At 33.5% G+C, this 21,926-nt stretch overlaps 3 protein-coding genes across 9 annotated transcripts in view; 1 reads left to right on the top strand and 2 right to left on the bottom strand.

Annotated features, from left to right (window-relative positions):
* The window catches only part of LOC128164441 (polypyrimidine tract-binding protein 1-like), a 30,400-nt gene extending 23,141 nt beyond the window's left edge, over positions 1-7,259 (bottom strand). Inside the window, exons 1-2 of one of the 2 annotated variants that reach the window (XM_052828250.1) lie at positions 7,046-7,259; positions 5,455-5,479 (exon numbers count right to left, since the gene is read on the bottom strand). In XM_052828250.1, coding sequence (XP_052684210.1) covers positions 5,455-5,479; positions 7,046-7,080 — 60 coding nt within the window. In that variant the 5' untranslated portion in view covers positions 7,081-7,259. Of the gene's footprint in view, positions 1-5,454; positions 5,480-7,019 lie in introns of both variants that reach the window. The other variant, XM_052828251.1, reaches the window with a different exon arrangement.
* Positions 7,260-12,444: 5,185 nt separating this feature from the next.
* Positions 12,445-14,368, top strand: LOC128165280 (uncharacterized). The gene is made up of 3 exons (XM_052829659.1): positions 12,445-12,811; positions 12,946-13,171; positions 13,467-14,368. The coding sequence occupies exons 1-3, from the start codon at positions 12,485-12,487 to the stop codon at positions 13,928-13,930; spliced, it is 1,017 nt and encodes a 338-aa protein (XP_052685619.1). The 5' UTR covers positions 12,445-12,484; the 3' UTR covers positions 13,931-14,368.
* On the bottom strand, positions 14,326-21,910 carry LOC128165281 (holocytochrome c-type synthase-like). Of its 6 annotated transcripts, XM_052829665.1 has the most exons (8): positions 21,866-21,906; positions 21,770-21,815; positions 18,502-18,585; positions 18,335-18,453; positions 17,758-17,905; positions 16,373-16,493; positions 15,467-15,550; positions 14,326-14,919 (listed from the first exon to the last, which is right to left on the bottom strand). In XM_052829665.1, the coding sequence occupies exons 3-8, from the start codon at positions 18,569-18,571 to the stop codon at positions 14,667-14,669; spliced, it is 795 nt and encodes a 264-aa protein (XP_052685625.1). In that variant the 5' UTR covers positions 18,572-18,585; positions 21,770-21,815; positions 21,866-21,906; the 3' UTR covers positions 14,326-14,666. The 6 variants fall into 6 exon arrangements, with proteins under 6 accessions (XP_052685625.1, XP_052685624.1, XP_052685622.1 ...); XM_052829664.1 differs by having other exon boundaries at positions 18,502-18,604; positions 21,770-21,908; XM_052829662.1 differs by having other exon boundaries at positions 18,335-18,585; positions 21,866-21,905.
* Positions 21,911-21,926: the final 16 nt, after the last annotated feature.

Raw genomic sequence — 21,926 nt, 5'->3', positions numbered from 1 at the left:
CACAAACATTAAGGGCAGTTTGAGGGCTAGACAATTCCATGACATGTTCAGAGATTATCATCAACAGCCGTTCAGGTCCAAAAATGTTGGAAAAGTTGGTCGCTTGTTAAATTTTTAAATATGAACATAGAATAGGAGTGTTTTCTTATTTTCAAAATTTATTTTAAAAGTTTTACCAAATCTAAGTTCTAACTAAGTCAGAACCTGGTTTTGAAGCCTAGTTTCTGGAGCCTTTGTCAGGCATTTTAAGTCTCTGAAGCCTTTGTCAGGCATTTGCAGTCTCTGAAGCCTTTGTCAGACTTTTTCAGTCTTTGGAGCTTTTATCACGCTTTTTCTTCTTCACTGTTTTACTATAGAACTCTTTGAAGGAAGAGCAGAAACAGAACAAAGTCATAATGCATTTAAACATATGCCATTTATATGTCATATATAAGTCTAATTCATGTAAACATATGTCATTTATAGGTCATATATAAGTCTAATTCATGTAAACATGTCATTTATATGTCATATATAAGTCTAATTCATGTAAACATGTCATTTATATGTCATATATAAGTCTAATTCATGTAAACATATGTCATTTATATGTCATTTATATGTCATATATAAGTCTAATTCATGTAAACATATGTCATTTATATGTCATATATAAGTCTAATTCATGTCATTTATATGTCATATATAAGTCTAATTCATGTCATTTATATGTCATATATAAGTCTATTTCATGTCATTTATATGTCATATATAAGTCTAATTCATGTCATTTATATGTCATATATAAGTCTAATTCATGTTTTCTTTACATGCATAGAGAATATGTGTACAGTGTTTACATAAATATACTCAACTTTAATTATGTTTAACAACATTTTTCTCTTTGTAATTGGTATAATATCTATGATCTCTTTGTGATATGTATTTATCATACCCTTAAGGTGTTATGGGACATCTTTCAATATTAATGTGTACTAAATTAAATAAAATACTTTCACTGGTTTAGAATTTTTTAATTTAACAACATTTGACCAAAAAAATGTTTTAAAATTTTTGGGAAAGGTAAAACTTTTGAAATTCCTATCTGGATTCGAACTCAAGACTTAGAGATCTGTAGTGAATTTTCCAACCCACTGCGCCAGGCTGTTAGATCGCAATTTTGGAGAGAAACTATTTAAAAAATTATACTTAATTTCATTGTTTATTAAATTTATATAAAGAATGTGTCACAACCTGGAGGTGTCCCATACCACCTTAAAGTCTAACATTTAACATTGACCTCAGCATTTACAATGAATGACAAATTAAAAAAAAGTTTCTATTTATCTTGGGAGGGTGCACATTTTGAGTCTTATTCTACATAATATGAAGTTTGAGTTTTTGTTCATTACAACCCATGACTGAGGTAAACCAAGATGGGACAATGTTTGTAGAATACACAGAGCACAGACTGGGTTGACATCTCCTATCAGTTAGGGGGAGCCACCTGTTACACAGCAACCCAGTACAACAGATGTACTGTGGATATGCACACAGATCGAAGACAGCCATTGATCTATCACCAACAATAGGTGGTCACACAATGGCCTCCAAACCCCCCACTCTACACTCCACAGCTGGTCCTGCTATAATTAATTAGTCTCTTTTGTCATTCAGGAGCTTGTTTTATAAACAACTACTCGTAATATTAACAAGTTTCTTGTCTTTCATCGTAGCTCTACAGGTTGAAATTTTCTTCAAGGTTTTGCATTATATTTCATCAAAAAAAAAAAAGAACAATTTTAATCATGCCTTTTTTCCTTTATGAAATCTTCTTTGTGTGCACTGATAATTCTCTTGAACAATGAAGTCACAAATGTACAAATTATTTAAATGTAAAATGTATCTATGGTGACTATGGTCATAATACTCTCCAGTTCAATTCTTTCCCATGCAAGATAACTTCTTGACTAAGAAAACAAAATGCTGAAGGACTAATCCATCCCAGCATCTTGTTTAACTTTCCTAATCTGCAATTTAAATTTTATACAAAAAAAAGTTATGAATTTGCAAACAGAAGGAATATGGTGTCATCCTTTGCTGCCTCCATTGCTGAAGGATTCACACTGCAATAATCAATTAGAGCTGTTTCTGGAGCAAGCGTAGCTTCATCACGTTTTATTTACCAGGAAAATGTCACATTCTGTTACACCACATCCTGTGATCCTCAATCAGAGGGCAGGAGATGGTTCATGGAGGGACACAAGCTCTCAGACCACTCACAAATTCCCTGTAATTTGAGAGTTTCTACACTGCCAGAGAGAGAGAGAGAGAGAGAGAGAGAGAGAGAGAGAGAGAGAGAGAGAGAGAGAGACAGAGACAGAGACAGACAGTGTCAGAGAGAGAGAGAGAGAGAGAGAGAGAGAGAGAGAGAGAGAGAGAGAGAGGGAGGTGTTTGGGAACAGTAGAAATCTTTATATCATAATTATTGCCCCAATCCATTGAAGGGCTTTTAATGACATTGGCCAGCAATCAAGCCATTTGATATAAGTCAGACCTCGTTAACAACTTCTCAATCCTTTTAATTAATTGGCGCAGCTCATCAAGAGTTGAATATTGCAGGGATAAATAATAGATGGGGCTCCTGGCACAGCCTCTCGATGAATCGTGATAGGGTATAAATATTTCATGGGAAATAATGGATATTGGTTAATGCTTCAGTCTCTGGCTCTCTGTTTGCTGAACCCCTGTATTACTCCCTCCTTATTCATATTGCAATTAGAGCTGGAGGAGGTATATTTACCTATGGTTTATCAGGGACAATACACAGGTAACAAAAGCCATCAACAAATCAATCCTTGATCCGACTGATGCTGATGATTAACAATGGCAGAAAGGGTCATGCTAATCACCCAGCTGTCACTAAAATACGACCGCTTCTTGATTCCCAGCCCCCAACCTGTAGTACCCGCTCATATACACTCACAAATAATGGCATTTAACTTAATCAATTAAAAATAACACAAATTCAATTTAGAAAAACTTATTAGTGTGTATGGCATATGAACTGAATGGACCTATAGCATTCTGAGATCAGCTAGCTTGATGAGTTAAAGAAAAGACATGAAGTCTACATCTATAACATCATGGGGTCAGCTAACTTGATAAATTAAAGACATGATCTGTGACAGTAACATCAGGGAAGCTGGATAAATTATAAGAAAAGACATGAAATCTTGTTTTAAACCATCATGGGGTCAAGTAGCAGAGCTAGATGAAATAATGAAAAAAAAAATGAAATACAGATTCACATAACTTACACATCATAGGGGACAGATACCAAGAGACTACATTGTCACTTAAAATCTAGAGAAGTCCTTATACTATTTTGTTTTCCTTCAGACTGAAATGTCACATTTTCATTCGTTTAAACATGGCACATGACCGCCTGATTTATATCTCTATGTCGCTTTGGTGAGATTTAATATTCCGCAATATGGCCGTCATTGGCCGAAGCTTCGCATATTCATCTCGACATTTCATATTATTTAACAAAGAAACCATATTCAATAAGTTGTTCAGATATTTGGAGTAGTTGCCCTTTGAAATTCTTTAAAATTAGAGTAATCGCCCTTAGAATATTGACGTCACATTGTTGTGACTGGAGCAGAACCAAATCGAAGCATCAAGATTTGCTCAAACCTCTGCAGAGGAAAGGGAGAAATGGTTTAGAATTGAATAGTAACAAAACATTGTAAGTAACCATGTGTGAAGCGAAGATTTTTAAATTTTAAGAGTGTTAAAAGGGCTAGACTGATAATTTTAAGATTTTAAATGAGTTAAATTCAACAAGATGTAAGGCAATTTGTATGTGGATTTGGGTAGATCATCACTTTTTGTGAATAAATTTGTCATTTTGTGAATAAATTTGTCAATTTATAGCCCTCTGGAAAACAAAGCACTTATTAAGTTTGCCTCCCCATTGATTGAGATATTGAGATTGGTCAACCTGATATATTTCTGTAGTCAGTGAGAAACCTAATACATAATAATTTATAGACAACTACTGCTTCACTAGGAACATATCTTTACAATGTAACATCACTAAATAGTTTGTATTGGTAATAGGGTACGATGAAAACAGTGTGTATTAAGGGAAATAACTCCTATACATGTCAAACACTGGTCATTTTGTCAGGCAGGTGTCAAAAGGAAGAAAAGTTTTACAATTAACTACCCATGATCCCAAAAAACTTTTCTAAGTACATGTAAGTATAAAAATTTATGCATACAAGCAAACAAACAAAAAATCCATTTTTGCAACAGGTCTCTTATTGTCCTTACAGCATACTACCATTCACAGTACATGTACTACTTTATACTTTACTACACAAAAATCCCCTCCCAGTATTTCTTCACTGTATAACTTTATGATATTCCAAAGTTTTTGAACAACTCACAACTTCCTTCCCTGATAATCACAGTTCTTAACTCTTCTATTTCTAGCAAAAATGTGTTTTTAAAAAAATGTCAACCATTGATGCCAATGTTGAGCTAGTGAAGTATGAAGCTCTTTTGTCAATATTATAGAGTGTAGAAATGATCATATTAAACAATGCACAACATTTACAACTGATTCGCCAAAACATTTAATGATATATAGAGGTGAAAGTCGTCTGATATGGGTTATGTGCTGCAAGGAAGTTATTCTAAAAGTTTTAAATCAGGTAATAAATATTTTAAGAAAACAAATATTGGACATACAGACAGACAAACAGAATCTTATAGTTTCCAAGTTTCACCAGAAGGCAATATATAAAAGCTCCATTAGCATGATGTGTCATCTTTAATGAGGCCCCTAACATCTCCCTCATTGATATTCCCGCCACTCTGTTTCCTGTTTCAATACATCACAGTTGTTGTACAGTGACCCTGTGTACTCCCCAGTAACAACCCTTTGTTGTGTCTAGTCTACACCCAGAACCCTGACACAATAGGCAATTATTTGATTTATTTCTCTGTCAGTGGACAGCACACTAACTATTTCTACCAGAGGTAACACCAACAAGCCACTGTTTTATCACCCTAGGGTTCTGGGAGGGATCTCTGATAACTCTCACTCAGTGGTCAGAATCCCTGCATCCTCTGATGGCCATGTGTTGTCCAATACTGGGTCAGCATGACCTAGTTCCTGACACTCTGCCAGAAAGCTCTCACCAACCCTGTTACCATCACAGAACTAATGAGATCATGTTGTGATAAACACCCTATACTATTGATACAGGCACTCTGCCTTAACACAACGAATCTCCACAAAACATATACCAGTGTATATATGTATATACCGATATAGCAGATCTTTCCTCCAAAGGAAAGGTGACTGGGTGTTAGACTCTTGGGTGAAATATGAGTACATTGGTAATCAATTCTACTGCAATAAATAAAAGGATGACAACAGGGAAGTATAACTCCTACCTTTGTTCCAGGCATTAGGTAATCTCTGAAAAAGAACAATAAGTCAATGATTTCAAACACGAAGCACTGAGGAAATTGACAAAATTTCATTTTTTCATTCTTATCAACATGCTTCATTTAAACAAATATCATTATGTTTGAGTTTCTCATGATATGCATTAGGATTTCAACATTGTACTCTCAGCAATTGTCAAGGTGTCTTTTAGAGATTGAAAGGCTCAAGGAAGAAATGTTATTACAAGTGATATAAACTAGGGATTCTAAGAATAGGGGTTTACTTATCAACTCATTTTATATATCATACAATACATGATACATGTATATGTAATGTGCACTAATGATACTGTGATCAAATCGTGCACAAAAACATAAACTTTTTATACTTCTTTAGAACTAAAGGAATGAAAGTTTTTAGAAAATAATAAGATAATCTCATACATTGTTTTGTCTCAATTTTGTTCATAACTGCTGCAATCTTTGAACAGAGACTTTTTAGTTTGTTTGACACTCATTAAATGGAAGTGAAAATGTAAAGACATTTTTATAGATAAACTTTATTTGACCATCCTAATATGATATTACTTCCCACTGGTAAAAACGTTTAATACTGCATGACTGAATAAATATCCAAGCATGACAGCTTCAAAAAATTGCAATTAACACTGAAAGTGAAAAAATCTTTCAAGGTATAAAACATATTTTATAAAATATATCTTTACCATTATTGCTCAACATTTTTGATTAGATTAGACCAATGTTAATAATAAATTCTTTTATAATCATGGTCTGGAGTTATGATGTGCACATATATTATTACTTATATGTATGTGTACGAAATATTAAAAGATTTACATAAACCAATCAATTTGTAATTGAGAACAGCAAATACTTCAGACAAATTGAGATATGTAAGGCAAGGATAGAACATTTTTGTCGGAAAATGGTCTGAATATAGTAGCTTCTCTGGAGCGTCACTAGATTTTCCAGTATCATAGTAAATTAATGAACAAAGCAGTCGAAGCATTGACTGATCTAGGGAGAATTTAATATTTAATTCATCCGTTTTAATGAAACCTTTAAACTCCAACAGTGGCATAAAACTATGTCTCCAAAAACATTAAATCTATCAAGTATGTATATATTATATCTAATTGATATGAAATCAATAAACTCCTACTGTGGCATAAAACTACCGTGATTTCAAGAGCATTAAACCTTATCAAGTATATACATTTTGTCACTTGAGCGTGAGGTTGCTATATTCTGATATATAAACAAATGTAATGAAGACCATCGTTACAATATTACACAACTAATAACCGAGAGTGACACACGCTACAGACTAATAATTTCCTCCATCTACGACTTCCTGACTGATAAACAACAGGATGAAATGGATTACGCGACTCGAACATTGAACACAAAACGGAAGTAAAAGCTTTCTATTTCGCCATGTGTATTTGTTTACCTCTGTTGAAGCGATTACATGACATCAAGTGATAAATGAAGATAAGAAAATGAAAACGTAAGGAAGGGTGATGTGTTCATTCTTGATTAAAGCTTACCCGTCCATAACAAATCAAGAACTCACGTTGACAAAGTTCCACTCACGTTTCTTTCTTTCATTCAATCTTCAAAATGGCGGCAATTTCACTCAGAAGTGAAAGTAAAAGTCAATTAATATCTTTTTCATTCTCTGTCGGTAAATTATATCCTATTTGTTTAAAGTTTACTAGAATGAACTTAATTACAAAACTGTACAGTCAAAAATAGACGAAAAGGGTCAAATTGAAATGAGTGCACCTTCGCCGATAAGGAAACGAAGTATATCGATCCTTGTTGATTCGTGTAGGCCTACAACCTTACATATTTTTTTCTGATCTCTTATTTATTTATTGCAGTAAAGAACCTGGCAATGTCTTAGCATGTGCATGCAGCTTTTGGCCATAAAAATTATAATAGGCTACACGAACAAACAGGAATGTGTTCAGTGTTAAGAAGAACGCAATAAACGCGAATAAATATTAAATTAGAAGAAAAAATGCATTCGTATGAATGTAATGACGCACTATACGCTGCACAAACCTAGAAAAAAAACATTATAATAACCCAATATATGAGCCACATATATGGCACAATGATTTCTTATCTAACTATAGTTTTATTTATTAAATATAATTATGTTATATAGCTTTAAAAAACTACCAAACTCTTTTCAGTGGGGAGGATCATGCGTAGATCTAGAAGGGGAGGGCATCCAGCCCCCCCCCCCCCTCCCCCCACCCACGTGAAAATTTTAAATTTATTTATTGCACATAGAAAAATTATCGAAAATGAGCCTCAGACCCCCCCCCCCCCTTCCCCACCCGGCAAACAAAATTTTTCCTCGGACCCCCTTAGATTTTTTTTCTGGATCGGCAAATGACTGAGGTAATCACAAAATAGAAAGAAAAATAAAACAGTGGAAACATTCAAAGTCTTCTTCTGAAGAACCACTGCACCAGAAACGCCAATATTTACTGCAAAGATTTAATAAATGAAAATTCTAAATTGTTCACATAGTCATAGGCTATAAATATATTATATTGTTTATTGGTCAACAGTTGTACAGCTCATAGACATTATACAATAATTATACACAGGTTACAATAGATATACTGGTCACTTGAAAAAGGCAAGTTTATACATGAAGTTTTCTGATTACAAAAGCATTCTTAATATATTTACCTAAATTGCACAAATCTTTTACATTTTGTGTTGACAATAATAGAATTAATTTAAAGACAGAGTGTTTAATATAATAAAACTTCTTAAGGAATTTTTCTCTTAAGTTACAGTAATAGGGACATTCATCTTCTATATCTAAAGTACATAGAGGACATAAACGTCTTTGTAATGGAACATTGTTGTATCTGCCAGTTTCGATGGTAAGACAATGAGATGATAATCTTAATTTACATATACATTTCTTATATTGTAGAGGAATTCTTTTTGTTAGATATGACTGCAAGGTACAATGATCAACTAAATATTTATAGATTGTACATTTGGAAGACGCATTTATGACAGCTAGTAGAGACTGTTTAAAATTATCAAAAATACGTTGCTTGGCGATTGTTAAAATGATTTCTGGCTTTTCAAAGAATTGGTTTTCCCATAAGTTCATTAACCCAATACTTGTTAACATATCTTGATCTCTGCAGCCAAGTTTTTACATTTGTTTTTACCTAAAGTTTCATTATACATATTAACATAACATGAATTCAAAATGCAGTTTTTTTATGATAAAAGTTTCATCCAGAATCTTAAAATACGTATTTTTTGATACATTGCAGAGGCATTCTGCCCAATTCACAATAAATAACTGCATTAGATATGCCCCTTTTAACATTAAGTATGTTTTTACAATAATTAAGGTGATTTTTTTCTATATCTGGGGCAGAATAAAAGCCCCAGACTTCGAATCACAACCATAGTAAGCAATGCTTGCTACATAAGTGTCAAAAAGGGACAAAAGCGTAGTAAAATTAGGACTCATATTACAACATTTCCTTTTCAGTGCAAAAAGCGCCTCCATACATTGTAATGACAATTGTTTTTGCGTAACATGCAATTTGCAATTGTAATTCAACAAAAGTCCGAGATAACAAAAACTGTTCACTACTTCAATTTGTTCACACTTATAAAACCACACATCTTCTGTTCGTAAAAATTCCCCCATTTCTGAAAACCATTATTTTTGTTTTGTTTACATTAACCGTTAACGACCATTTCTCTGTATAATTTTCTAAAGTATTCAACATTGACTGTAAGTCAGCAGCAGACTGAGAAAAAAAATAACCATGTCGTCTGCGTACATCAGTAAAAATAAGGATAGCTCTTATAATTCAATTGGAGTATTTCCATTGCTTAACAATTCCATTTCGCAATCATTGACATAGAGGGAATAAAGGAGAGGGGAAATTCTTTCCCCTTGTAAAACACCAAGATTATTCACAAAAAATATGATAACTTACCATCTAATAAAACACAAGACTTAATATTATTATAAAGTGAACGTAAAATCTTCAGAGGTTTACCTCTGATTCCATGCATTGACATTTTATTCCACATTTTAACCCTATCCACTGTTTCAAAGGCATGCTCGAAATCTACGAAGCCGCAATACAATCTACATTTTTTCGAGAGATATTTGTTCACGATTGTTTGTAATGCAAAAATGGCACCAACAGTACTATGAAATGGTCTAAACCCGAACTGTGCGTCTGTGATAACATCATTTCTCTCGGCCCATGACATAAATCTCTTATTAAAAATTGAAGTAAAAAGTTTTGTCATACAACTAATTAAACTAATTCCTCTATAATTGGCAGGATCAGTTGTCCCACCCTTTTTATATATTGGTACAATAAGAGACTCACATAGTATATGTGGAAAATGACCTGTTGTAAACATAGCATTAAAAATTGTGTGTACAAAAGGTACCAAAATATCCTTGAATGCAATGAAATATTCATTGATTATACCATCCAGTCCATGACTTTTACTTGGTTTTAAAGTCTTTATAGCATCTTCAATTTCGTTTAAAGATATGTCACTTCAAAAATTACCTCTTTTTCAACTTCGACCATGTCATTTCCCACGGCTGTATGATTAATACAAGCAAGGGATTTGAAATGACTGTGTAAATCCACAAGTGAAACATTTACTTTGTTAACTTTTCTCCTACTAAATTTCGAAAAAAATACTTTAGGATTAGATTTCCTTATTGTTTCTAATAAATTACCTTCTTCTCTTGATTTTTCGTTCAAATATTATATATATAGAAAGACTGCTCTTTTTGGTGGTTTTTGAGCGGTTTTTATTCTCATGCAATTTAAAGAAAATATTTGTTTCATCTCAACGAATCAGAAACTCGATTAGCGGATATACATGTTTAAGCGGATATTGTTTGATCAAAGAATATTCATTAGTAGGTTCTAATTACATATTGTGTAATTGTAATCTTTTTGTACCATGATGGTACGTGTTGAGATCGAAACAAATGTGTATAAAAACCTGTCCCTCCCCGAGCTCATGCTTGTTTTGATATAGAGTTGCATTTTGGGGTTTTATTTTAGATCTGTAGTACAGGGGATATTTTATAATTTGCATGTAACTGTTTTGTTACTATCATTTTATAGTCATCAGTAGTCCAGATTCCTATATCTGTGGCCATATCGTGATTCGCGTTAGTTCTATACATGCGTGGATCGATCGGTCGCGATGTAGAGGTAGGAACCTTAAAATATACCTTTGACCCCCTCCCCACCCCCGAAAAAAAATCTTTTTTAAGCATGTATTAAATTTCATTGTCGACTACTAATATTATTTTCAGAAGTTAATAAACTATACTTACTGACATAAAAACTGAAGTTCATTATGTTACTGAGGAATTCGAATATTATATGTTGAAACCGTGAAAGATAGTTTAACTTGTATATACAAATGCAATCCTAATTAAAAGCCATCGATAAAGAACCGAAATAAATGCAATTTGCTGTTGTCTCTGATGTCTTTGAAATGAATTCATTAGCTAACCTTAACTGTTAATAATCCTTAAAATATGAGGTATCAATTCTTTTTTTTCTCCAGGGGATGGGATGGGCGAATGATAATTATAATCTGAATTTGAATTTTTCAACTCCCTCCCCTTGACTCTACAATCCTTTGCTAGAAGAAAAACCAAAGCCAGCACCAAGGAAATCAATCAAAATGAAAAGGAGATCTCAGAGAGCAAAGAAAACAACATCATGGATTACAAGTGGCGATTATATAGTAAATCAACAGGTATTAACAAAACAACCAGATTGGAAGATAAGAGCAGACTACCTTCAGACATTAGTCTCTAGTGATGTTTTTCACTCTGAAAATAGCAAAGAACTAATAGAAAAGACTCTACTACAGATCATTTCTGGTAGACATTAATATTTGTTATAATCATGATATTATTATTATTTTTTTTTTTTTAAGAATGTATATGCCCCCTGAGGGCCCTTGATTGGTGAATAAATAAATAAATAAAAAAAATAAATATTTACAATTTTACACGAGATCAGTATTAACCAGTCAGTTTAATCAGCTAAATTAGTGATAAAGTCTATAGAATTACGAGGAGAGATATAGTGCGTTTTTATAGTTTTTAGGATATTTTATTTACAGTTTTCTTGCAGTCATGAAGGTTTAAAAGTAATTCAAATTACTCGTAGATATTTGTTTTGATAAGTAATAAATGACGAGGACGTCATTTCACGAAGAGGGGAAGCATGTGATAGGGTGATATTTCATATCAATTAAGTCATAATTTCATTATCATGAAATTATTAATTAATAGTTCTATAAATTATAAGTTTACAGTATTTACTATAAAAGTTGTCAATATAAACAACTTTATGTACAACCTAACAGTATGTAAATAGCTACAGTTATTTATATAGTATGACATCACAATGGTCATTATGGTCAGTGTAAACCTGTTTTAGTTAATTATTATCACATGGTCAATTCTATTTTTTAATTCTCCATTTCATTGGTCCTTTAAATTCCCTCTCTTTGCTTTGTCCTTTTTGATCTGATCTTCATACTGACCAGATGTATTTATCTTAAGACCAAGAAGAAATCTATAGACTGTAAGTAATTGTTTTATATTTTATGCTATTAAGATTACTGCTTATTAATAAAGTATATTATATTTGCTAGATAAGTCAATGATATATAGTGAAATGTAAATGCATTTAAATGTAAATTTAGAAATTATTAATTAATATGAAATATCACCCTATCACAATGATATTGGAATAAGGGGTAATTATAATGGGGTACCGGTAATCATAATAAAAGTATACACGTTTTACAGTATCTGTGGAATGAAAAATTAGATCTTGCTCAATGACATTGTAGAGAATCGAACATTAATCGAACAGGTTACTTTTAAAGTTTGTTTTGAAATTTTACATCCGGTCTCGTGTAACCAACCACGCTGAGGCACGTCATGTTACGACACTTTTTGAAAATGTCAGTGTCTGTAGCTGTGATTCTTGCTCTCCTCTGTCACCAGCTTCCCTTTTCTGCCTGTCAAGACAGCGGAGATGATGAGCAGACGTATGCATTTGAGCCGGAAGAGAGATTCTTGGATATTTTCCCGTTAACAGGGGAAAACTTCACAGAAAGCGTGTTAAAATCAAGTGATGCGTGGATTGTCATCTTTCATAGCGGGCAGATGAAGAAGAGCTGGAAATCAATGGCCGTCAATCTAAGGGGCGTTGTGTGGGTGGGGATGGTGGACACGCGATCCGAGGCGGATCTGTTGGAAAACATGGTTTGATTTTCTTTAGTGTTCATATATATACATGATAAAACCAAACTGACTCAGTAACTGAAAGTATGAGGCATTCTTATTATAAATGACATTTTCCTGGAAATTCAAGTCTCAATATTTCTAATTTTACTCAGAAATACAAGGTTAATCATGATCCCGAGGCAAGAGTGTATCCACATGGACCCCTATCATTGAAGAAAAAGTCCTGGGTAAATGCAAAAAATCCCAATGAGGCTCGCTTACTGGCTGTGGATTCTATCCCAGACAGTTCCCTCAAGATCAAAGGGAAGAACCTGCAGGAATTCCTGGTGGACTGCTTCATGTCTAAGCCGTCCCGCTTTCCTCTGATCCTTCTGACAGGTACTTGCAACCTTTAATCATGTCCCATCAAATTCACTTACTGATGCATTCTGTACTTACAAGCTTTTTAAAATTTAATAAGCTTATATATCTGTGATGAAAATATTAACACTAAAAGGTTTATAGCAAAAAAGCATTTTAATGTATCAAAGTTAATTGATAAAACCAATTTTCTCTGTCCATTTCTCCAGTATCTTATTAATCATTGTTAACTTCAGTAAAACAAATACAAACAATTTCATCCAATGCTTACTACCTAAACAAGCTGTAGAAATTGCAAATGTAAATATTCCAGATGAGACAGACACTCCAGTGTTATATAAGGCCATCTCTCACAGATTCAAGCGGTACTTCAACGCTGCTCGGATAGTGAGACCCACCCTGGATGACTACAAATTCCTGGGGATGGAGGACAGCTTCTTTGATACACCCCTCTTGTTTGTACTTCTACCTGAGGTCAAGGAGAAAAAAACTAAGGAGACACAAGACATGGGCTTCAGTGCCGTTGTGTTTGAAACCAAGAAGATGGGAGACCTAAACTACCCTAACATCCTGCGATACTTGTTCGGTGTCAATAATTCGTACAGACACACTCTTCCAGGGGATAACCAATCCAACCTACAGGAAGTGGCCGAGATGTTGGACATTGTAAATATCGAGAGTAAAAGATTTGAGGTTGAAAAGCCAAAATCAAGACCTGGAACAGATGATAACAATATTAAGTTCACCATGTCAAAGACTGTCCGTGACGAGTTATAGGGAATTCTCTATACCTCAAGCAGGTCATTGTTTACAGCTTCACGTTACCAGGTTGTTCTGTCATTTTATTCTATCCATCTTTCTCATAATGTGTGTATAATATACTTATACTGTGTATACGATGCTTGCCCATAATTCATGTCACTAAAACTGGTACTTAAACCTTCTTCCATCTACTGCACTTTAAACAATTTACAATCCTTTTCTACGCATCTTGTGTCTTTTATATAGTTTTTACCAGTATTGATTTACTTGCTACTGATTAAACATGTGAGTGTAATCAGAATGAAGTCTTTCCAAAATGTAGAACTTTGTATATGTAAACATCATGTACATATATTTTTATAAATCATTGTTGCTTTGTATTGATTTTATATGCATTTAGATACATGACATATACATATTTTTTTTATTTTTGTAATAAAGAATGCAACAGAATGATGTGTTATCTTCATGTATCACAACACAAATTGTTAGCCATGTACAAGGAAATCACAAAAAATTTAACCTGTATACTATACACATGCATGAAAAACAAATGAAATGAGAACTCTATACAGTATTTAAAACATGAACCAATTCTTGCATCTAGCATTCAGCATCCTCCATACCCCACGCATGCACTCAACAAAGTCAGTCAGTGTATATAAACTATGTTTATATCGCATTAGCTGTACACGGGGAACCTCTTGAATCAGACCACTCTATGAGCTGTAACAATTCTCTCTCATTCATGTCACGTTTTTGAGTCCTCGCTGGGTCCGGATGTCATTTTGTTGTCCATGAGCTCCATTTTCCACCTCATCATTGCCACTTTGGAGCGATCCATCACAGCAGAGAATGAGTCGAAGGCTGGTCTGACGTCCAGTGCCGTGAACTCGTAAGTTCTCTTATCCACTTCTCCTATGTCGTAATAATCAATGATGTAGCGCACTTCTTTCCCACAACGGTCAACAACCCAGTCATGGCGATCAAATGGCAAGGAGTATCTGTCAAGTTATAAAACAAGAAAATGAGAAGAATACATTAGTCAAACCTATATAGGTATTTTGAACATCCATATCTCAAATACCATGCATGTAATGAAGCAAGTTGCAATTCCCTATCAGACTTTCTTACTCTTGAATATCTCAGAATTCTTAATAGATACGGTTTGATGTTATATGCCTTTATAATATAAGTTCATTATTAGTTTCTCATTCTTTTGACACTAATATTTACCAAAAATGTTTTGAGCAGTTACTACCTCTTAAGGAGGCTTGATGGTCGACAATAAATTTACAATCAGATCCACCAAAAACTTTCAGATATATATGATATGTATACCAATAACTATTATTTGGAAAAGAAAAAATCCATAAATTTTAAATTTGGGTACTTTCCTATACTTACTGTATGGTATATACAGAGGTCTTCTTCTAAAGGAGATCAAAACAGTCTAAAAATGTCCACGACCATCGAGCCCTCTTAAAAACGTTTACAGTCAAATCCTAACCCTTAAAGGCTCTTTTGCAACTACCTGATAAAATCACTTACCCTAACCAGTTCCTGATCTTGGCCCGTGGGGAGAATTCCTTGGCCTTTCCTCCGAATCTCTTCAGTCGTGGCTCACTACACTCTCTACAATAAAACAGCAACCATGCTTATCAAAGCTTTTTCTATTATTTTTATATTCAAAACATTCATTTCTACTTTGAGTCATTATGCATTTTGATACAAGCATACATAATGTAAAACAGTGTATGAGGCAAACAAAATAGTAAGTTAACTTGGCTTCAAAATCTCCACATGATGTCAATATTCTTTTGATGCTTCACATACAGTTGTTTCATCCTGATCCCAAGCTGAGTTCTCTACATGAGCATTCCTGATTGGCATTTATACATGTAAATGTTTTCAGCACAGAATGCAACTTCAATATCTGATACATATGTTGTGTAATTTGTACATTGGACATAATTGGCATTTAAATATTTTCTATGATGGCAATTTCTAACCAGTTAACCAGTTACTTGGTTGGGGCAATAGTACTCAATAACCATTTTCAAAATCAGAAATCGTTTAGTCGAATATATTTAATTTAAAGAGTACAAATTTAATTTTGTACCTTTTAAGACATCGTAAACAGGCGAGCCCCCCTTTGCTTTTTACCTGTCTGTTATCTATTTACCTGTCTGTTATCTATTTACCTGTCTGTTATCTATTTACCTGTCTGTTGTCTATTTACCTGTTTGTTACTTTATTTACCTGTTTGTAACTCTACCTATTTGTTGTCTACTTACCTGTTTTCTAATCTATTTACCTGTCTGCTGTCTATTTACATGTTTGCATTCTATTTATCAGACTGAGTCTGTTTTCTATTTACCTGAGGATTGTCTTTTTACCTGTTTTCTAATCTATTTACCTGTCTGATGTCTATTTACCTGTTTGCACTCTATTTACCTGGCATGCAGTGCTTCCCACTTGAGGACCTCCTTCCAGGCCTGTTCATTGTTTGCGTTGTGGATGCTGATGATGTTGTCCATGTCTTGTTTGTTGATGTCTCCTTCCTTCCAGCGCCACCCTGTCCAAATTAACAAGAAGAATTGTCAGGTTCCTCATTGTCTGAAGGCCAACATTATAGGATCCATATATATTACCATAGTATCATGTGCTAGATATATCTCTGTAAATGAGATACCGGTATATCTGAGCCAATATGGTTTTGAGCTTTCAATGTCTCATACATTTCTGTCAGTATTAGCATATAACTAATGGTATGGGATATAATAATGTCAAGATCTCCGTCAATTTTAAACAAAGTAAAAAATCTCTTACATTGTTTGGCTCGTGCAATATCAATTATTCAAATCTAAAGAACTATATATGATAAGAGTTAAATTTGGCCCCCATAATTCGCCATTTTGTTAGTGTTTCGGGTACAATTAAATGTTAACTAATTTTTTAGAAGAGTTGATATAGAATATATTTTTCATCTATTAATATGATTTATTTGCACTCACTGGCAGTATATGACCTCAGAAGTGACGCCATTTCTAAAATTCAATCAAAATCAGCCGAAAATTGACATTTTTCCTATCTATTTACAGATGGGAAATATAGAGCGCATGCTTTAACAAAGAAAATTTTTTTGTCACTTATTAGTTTTGGCTAGATACATCTCTGATTAAAATATTTTATTTGTTCAAGAATGCGCTCTATGTTTTCAGAAGGAAAAACTGCTTGAAAACAAGCTGTTTTACGCTAAAAATGCAAAAATGGCGGGAAAAGGTTGTCTTTACAATGTCATATTTCTAAATTGTGGACACTTGAACCAAAATGAATATTATGTAAACACATCACATACTTATCTGTACTAAGAAAACAAAGAATGATAGTAAAATGATGATGTTCATTTTAGGGGGCCATTTTAGGCCCTTATCATATATAGTCCTTTGCAAGGTTGAAAATTTATAGGATAAAAATCATGTACAGTGTTGAAATTTGACAAACTTTTGGCAAATTAGATACCAGTAAATATTTTGGAAATATAATCTCACAGTACTACTGAAATTTTTTTGATACCTGCAGTGTGCAGAAACTTAAAAAGGATGTGATATTGCTCAAGTATTGAATAAGTTACCCCTGACACTGTACTTTCTATTTTAATTTCAGATAATGATAAATTTACACTGAACAAAGGTAGAAAATAATAGCTGTAGTGTGCAAGAACTTTAAAGGATGAGATATTTCTAAAATATTAAATAAGTTACTTCATTATTCCATCTGATGTTTATGATAATGATACATATACACTGTAAAATGCTGTCATTTATATTTATGCAAACCTTTTCTCAGCATGGCATTCCAGAACATTTGGGGGGATGGGTACACCCAGTTTTCATCACTGTCCGCTTTGGGGATGTTGGACACAACCCGGTCTGTGGAGAGAGGGAAAGGCTGGTCCGGGGAGGGTCTCTGGTTGGGCGGGGGCATCTGTAATGTAGTGTTATGAATCGGTTAATATATAAAAAAAATCAAATTATGATGCAACTAGGATTGTTATGAAATAACTTTCAATATTTTTTCAGTGAGGAGGTGAATTACTCATCATTGCATCATTACATGAGAGACTGTTTTAGAATTACATGTACCGGTATTTTCAATGGTTTGTTTTAAAAATTATGAAATTTGAAGCAGATAAATCTTATTATTTAAAATTGTGAAAAAAATTGCATCATGCCTTCCCACGTTAAAAGCCCTGATATGCTATGAATAAATAAAAATACATGTAATACATGTAGTAAAACTCAAAATTATTACACAATTACCTGTAGTATTTAAACTTAGAACCTTAATACATCTGTGAGAAAATATAACACTAAAAATCTAATAAAGAGAAAAACAGGAACAACTATACTGTACCATATTCCTGGGGTCTATTTCTTCCTCTTTTGCACCACCCTCATGCATTGGGCAGCCGCTGGGTGGTGATGGTGTGGTCTTCTGATGCATGGGGCATTCACTGGGGAAGCTCTGTGGAGCGGCTTCTGATTTATGCATTGGACATTCACTGGGATAATTCTGAGCACTGCTCTGTGTCTGCAAAGTGTTGGCAGATGTTGCACTCTGGGTTTTCTCTGCTGACTGCGAGCCACCCATGTTGAACGGATTGTCTGCAAGGATTCTACAAAACTAATAAATTGTTTTGTGAACTATTTAATGAAAAACGAAAGCCCTGACAAAGACAAAAGATATCTGTTGAACAATAGGATATAACTTCGATAAAATATTTCTTAAAAAAACTCCCATTACCATAATAGGTTTTCTTTTGTTTATTTTTATGTAGCTTTATTCTTTTATACTTCGGTGCAATTTTTTGACCTTCAATCTGCTTAAGTTCAATGCAGATTTAAATTAAAAGTTGAGTCCGTTCAGGCACATTGTGACATGTAATTATATTTTTATTCCAGTGAATGGTAATAAAGTAACAGGACAATACTCAATACATGACTTTACATGTACCAATTGTTTTATTGATATCAAAATTTCACATTCAAAATTATATAAATTAATAGAGGGCAAAACCTCTCACTAGCTCTTCCTATAGATAATATAGTTTTCCCACGTTTCGTAGAATAGCAGGAAAACGTTGTATGTTAATAATGTGTTTGAATAGATTTGCGTAGGAATACAGGGCGGGTCCATAGGAAGCCAAGTATAAAAGAGTCAGTGTTAATAGTAAAGGTCATTCTAGCCAGTTTCACTCAGCGCACGAAGCTTAGATTATTTTTAAAAGTTTTTTTGATGTTTCTATTATATTTATTGAATTATATATCATTCTGTAATTAATAATAATATTTATAATAAAGTATGAATAAGTCCGATATTTGCCCCTAGATGTTATTTATACGTTCGGACACAGGTTTCCATAGTTTTTTCAAATTTTCTATGGTTTTCCCTAGGCGGTTTTTAACGTCATTCATGGGAAATAATATTTATATGTTACATTTTATGTACGCATGATTTCGATGATGTATTATCATGCCCGCAAAGCTCGTTTGGCTCAAATCTAAGTTGTGTTGATGTTAATGTGTTGGAAATATTTTTATAAGTGTATATATTATACCATGAAATCTATGTTATGTGAAAATAATTACTACCATATTTTAGAGATTACAAACTGTATTCTATATATACTTGAAAAATGTGGTTCAACATGTTCAAGATGGTGGTTTATTCTATTTTCGATTTTGAGTCTTGAGCCGAATTCTTGTCCTTTGAGAAGTTTTCTGATTTCGTAAAAAGCAAAGCATTTTGGATTCAAATAATTATGTTTAAAAGATATAAAATATGTCTTCTTTCACACTTGTAGTATTTTTAAGAGTAAAATGAGGTCATTACGTTGACTGAGCGTGCAACCTTTGGCTTAATCATTCTCATATGAAAAATTTAATAACATGCATATGTATATTACACAAACATCATTTCATTTTGATATTTTTATGATTTTTTCAATTTTGAATGCATATATATATACTGAATTCTATAATTATTCAATTGATCTTAAAATATATTAGTGTGCATTCATTCATGACAACTTAATATGTAGAAAGGTCCAGAGTTGCCTTTCGGGCAGTGATTATAATTTGTTCAAAATTAAGTTGTGTCTTTTAATTTCATTGGTGTTTAAGTTTGTTTCTTGTTTGTCTATTGGTCGGTGGATTTCCCTCCAAAAGTTCTTTGGGTTTTAGTTCAATCTTTGTCAATAGTGTGAAGAGAGATGACCTTAATAAAAGTTCACAGACATTTTTGACAGTTATATTACATCTGGGTTACTGTCATATCGCCCCAAAGCCAAAGCGCCCCATGCACGAGCGCCCCAATTTTTTTTTGGAGCGCCCCAATTACGTTTCACGAGCGCCCCAAATGTATTCATGAGCGCCCCAAAGTAAAATTATCATTATACCTTACTTCTTGGAAAATTTGTACGACCGCCCCAAATTGGATTTGCCAATATTGTACTAAAATCGGGATCGTTTTCACGAGCGCCCCAAAATGATTTTCCTGATTATGTCTATCTGCATAGAATCTTTTTGTATCATTACACATTACGTCTTGAATAATTTGACCGAGCGCCCCAAAATTGGATTTTCCAATATTGTACTAAAATTGGGATCGTTTTCACGAGCGCCCCAAAATGATTTTCCTGATTATGTCTTTCTGCATAGAAACTTGTTGTATCATTACACCTTACGTCATGAATAATTTGCACGAGCGCCCCAAAATTGGATTTTCCAATATTGTACTAAAATTGGGATCGTTTTCACCCCCCCCCCCCCCCAAAAAAAAAATAATAAGAAGCAAGAATAGCAATTTGTGTAGCACTTGTACATTCATAATATTTTATAACGAAACTTATTTTGGGGCGCTCGTAAAAAACAAAAAAAACAAAAACAATAACATGATTTACCATTCGGAGCATTTGGAAATTTGGGTTGCTCATAACATTCCAATTATTACTTTTGGGCGCTCGTACGTGAAAAGATTTCATCATGAAAAAAAAACATTTGGGGCGCTCGTGACATACACGTGAAAAAAATTAATCATAAAAAAGGATCCATAAAAAAACATTTGGGGCGCTCGTGACATACACGTGAAAAAAATTGATCATAAAAAAACAACATTTGGGGCGCTCGTGACATACACTTGGGGCGCTCGTGAATTGTACTTGGGGCGTTCCAAAAAAATTTGGGGCGCTCGTGCATTGGGCGCTTTGGCTTTGGGGCGAAGTGACCAGCACCCTTACATCTCTTCTTGAATGCACATATTGAGTCATCGTATAGAACTTGGCTAATTCAACTTGTACATAGAATGGGTCAAATCTATTTCTACCTTATAACTGGTGTCAATTAAGGCCTGTTTAACGAACCCCAACAGGAGTCTTGATTTCTTAAGTTATTTATATACATTTATGGATAAACCTGTTACATACGCCATCTCACTGAGCACGTTTCTGATTAATCTATTGCTGCAAATCAACAATATTTATTAAATCTTTGATAAATATGTAGGTAAGCTGGTCTTGTAAAATGTATAAAAATGCTACATGTTTTATTGTACATGTAACTTTCTTAAACAATTTTAAAAGGCATGTAATTACGGTTTAAATATAGAGATATGTACACATAGCAGAGATGTTACATATCGAACACCAGAAAAAAAAATTTAAACATCAGAAGACTAGAACAAAAATTATGTAATAATTATGAAATGGTATTCTGGTATCAAATTCTATTTCTAACCTCTTTAGCGCACTAAGGATAAAATAGCTAATTAATCACCAAAAAATAAACATACCTAATATTTTCACTGATATTATTTCATCTAAAAGAGTTCTTCAACAGTTGTATAACAAAAGTACAACTTTTAAAGTGATATTTATGAGGTCTTCCAATAAAAACTCCTAAATAACACGGCAATGTCAACCAAAACGTCTGTTGTGAAACATGCTTTT

This window comes from Crassostrea angulata, chromosome 10, assembly GCF_025612915.1.
Source record: "Crassostrea angulata isolate pt1a10 chromosome 10, ASM2561291v2, whole genome shotgun sequence".
Taxonomy (NCBI): domain Eukaryota; kingdom Metazoa; phylum Mollusca; class Bivalvia; order Ostreida; family Ostreidae; genus Magallana; species Magallana angulata.
This window is presented reverse-complemented; position numbering and strand designations above follow the sequence as displayed.

Excerpts from the sequence above, each read along its gene's own strand:
- LOC128165280 (XM_052829659.1), top strand. The coding sequence starts at position 12,485 with ATGTTACGACACTTTTTGAAAATGTCAGTGTCTGTAGCTGTGATTCTT. Across the intron at positions 12,812-12,945 it reads CGGATCTGTTGGAAAACATG|AAATACAAGGTTAATCATGA; the intron begins GTTTGATTTTCT and ends AATTTTACTCAG. Across the intron at positions 13,172-13,466 it reads TCCTCTGATCCTTCTGACAG|ATGAGACAGACACTCCAGTG; the intron begins GTACTTGCAACC and ends TAAATATTCCAG.
- LOC128165281 (XM_052829663.1), bottom strand. The coding sequence starts at position 18,571 with ATGGGTGGCTCGCAGTCAGCAGAGAAAACCCAGAGTGCAACATCTGCC. Across the intron at positions 17,906-18,334 it reads AAATAGACCCCAGGAATATG|ATGCCCCCGCCCAACCAGAG; the intron begins GTACAGTATAGT and ends ACTACATTACAG. Across the intron at positions 16,494-17,757 it reads GAATGCCATGCTGAGAAAAG|GGTGGCGCTGGAAGGAAGGA; the intron begins GTTTGCATAAAT and ends TAATTTGGACAG.